This window comes from Aphanomyces invadans, assembly GCF_000520115.1.
Source record: "Aphanomyces invadans strain NJM9701 unplaced genomic scaffold supercont1.4, whole genome shotgun sequence".
Lineage (NCBI taxonomy): Eukaryota > Oomycota > Saprolegniomycetes > Saprolegniales > Verrucalvaceae > Aphanomyces > Aphanomyces invadans.
This window is the reverse complement of record NW_008580149.1, coordinates 2726267-2727580: the sequence shown is the minus strand read 5'-3', so window position 1 is coordinate 2727580 and position 1314 is coordinate 2726267. Positions and strand designations below refer to the sequence as shown.

The following is a 1314-nucleotide window of genomic DNA, read 5'->3' as shown; positions in this document are numbered from 1 at the left end:
AAGTCGTCAAGAGTGCATTCAAGAAGGCAATTCCAAAACCCGAAATTGTCGTGGCGTAGGTTGATAGGGAATACATGTGTGGTTAGGGTTGTTTCTGAGCAGGAGAACATAAAATTTCACAAATCTCAAATGTCAGACCCCCTAGCCAGAATCCATACTGTGGTGTAATTAATAGTGCGCGATCATCGAGAGCGCCAGCTCAAATTCCAAAACGTAATAACTATTTCATGGAGGAGAGCTTTATTTTCAACAACTGGTTTACCTCTTCGGAATGATATAAATGCAAAAATTACATTACAGAGTCATTAGCTGTCAGAAGTATCATCACTGTTCTCATCCCCACTTGACATACCACTTGACAGTGAGGAGTCACTTCCACAGTCACTTTGATCAATTTCTGTGATGTCGGCAGTCACTTCAGCATTCCGGAGGGCACTATCCAGTGAAAGTAGCTTACATGTGGAGTTTTGGATGGTTTGACAAATCGTAGCAGTGTCCAATTCCCAAAAGGCCTTTTCCAGACGTTCCAACACGTCCTTGAAGGTCGTCTTGGAGGTGTAAGCACGACCCATTGTCCCTTTCAATTCGCCCATATCATATCAATTGGTTGGAGCTCAGAAAACCCCGGAGCAGTGTAGACGACATGGTGACCACGACGGTGGGCCATACTCACAACCACAGGCACGATGTTCTCGTCCATACTTCTTCAACTTGGCCCAGATAACAGATTTGAGATCCGACTGGGACACATCATTGAGACCATACTTCAAACAGGCTTGGTACATGTCCTCCTTTTTCCAGTTCCCTTTTGAAGTTGACTCTGGTTTCACCTTGTGGTACTTTGCATTGTCCATGACGAAAACCGCTGACCTCCAACCCAAATCTTCGACTTCGTCCATTAGTCTTGTGAACCAGGCAGTGAAGTACTTGTGATTGAACATAGCATGGTAATCTTTCACTTCTTTGCCATCCTTCTTCTCCAAGCCAAGCAGATGACTCACGTCTGATCCATCATCAAGGATTGCGGCAATGACGCAGTAACGCCGTCCTTTATGCTTAGGTTTCGTTGTTTCGTGGTCAATGGGATCAAACAAGCTGTCCGCATGTCCAAAGTAGTGATGGTGGATGAGGCTCTCGTCCAAATACACAATTGGCCTCCGTCGTTGGGCGCTGACAGTTGGAACCATGAACCCGACGTACGCATCACGTGCGAACTCATGGCCTTTTGACAGTCGGTACGTCGTGTCACCCGATCGTTTTCCTCTTTCATATCCTTCCTTCAATGTACCCTACCCTCTTGGCGACAATATCCAG

The 1314-nt window shown here is 46.0% G+C and overlaps 1 protein-coding gene across 1 annotated transcript; it reads right to left on the bottom strand.

Moving 5' to 3' along the window:
- Window positions 1-453: 453 nt before the first annotated feature.
- Window positions 454-1187, bottom strand: H310_03168 (hypothetical protein; the record flags this gene model as incomplete). Its single annotated transcript, XM_008866951.1, has 2 exons — window positions 454-577; window positions 703-1187. 2 exons carry the CDS (start codon window positions 1185-1187, stop codon window positions 454-456), a joined length of 609 nt encoding a protein of 202 aa, XP_008865173.1.
- Window positions 1188-1314: the final 127 nt, after the last annotated feature.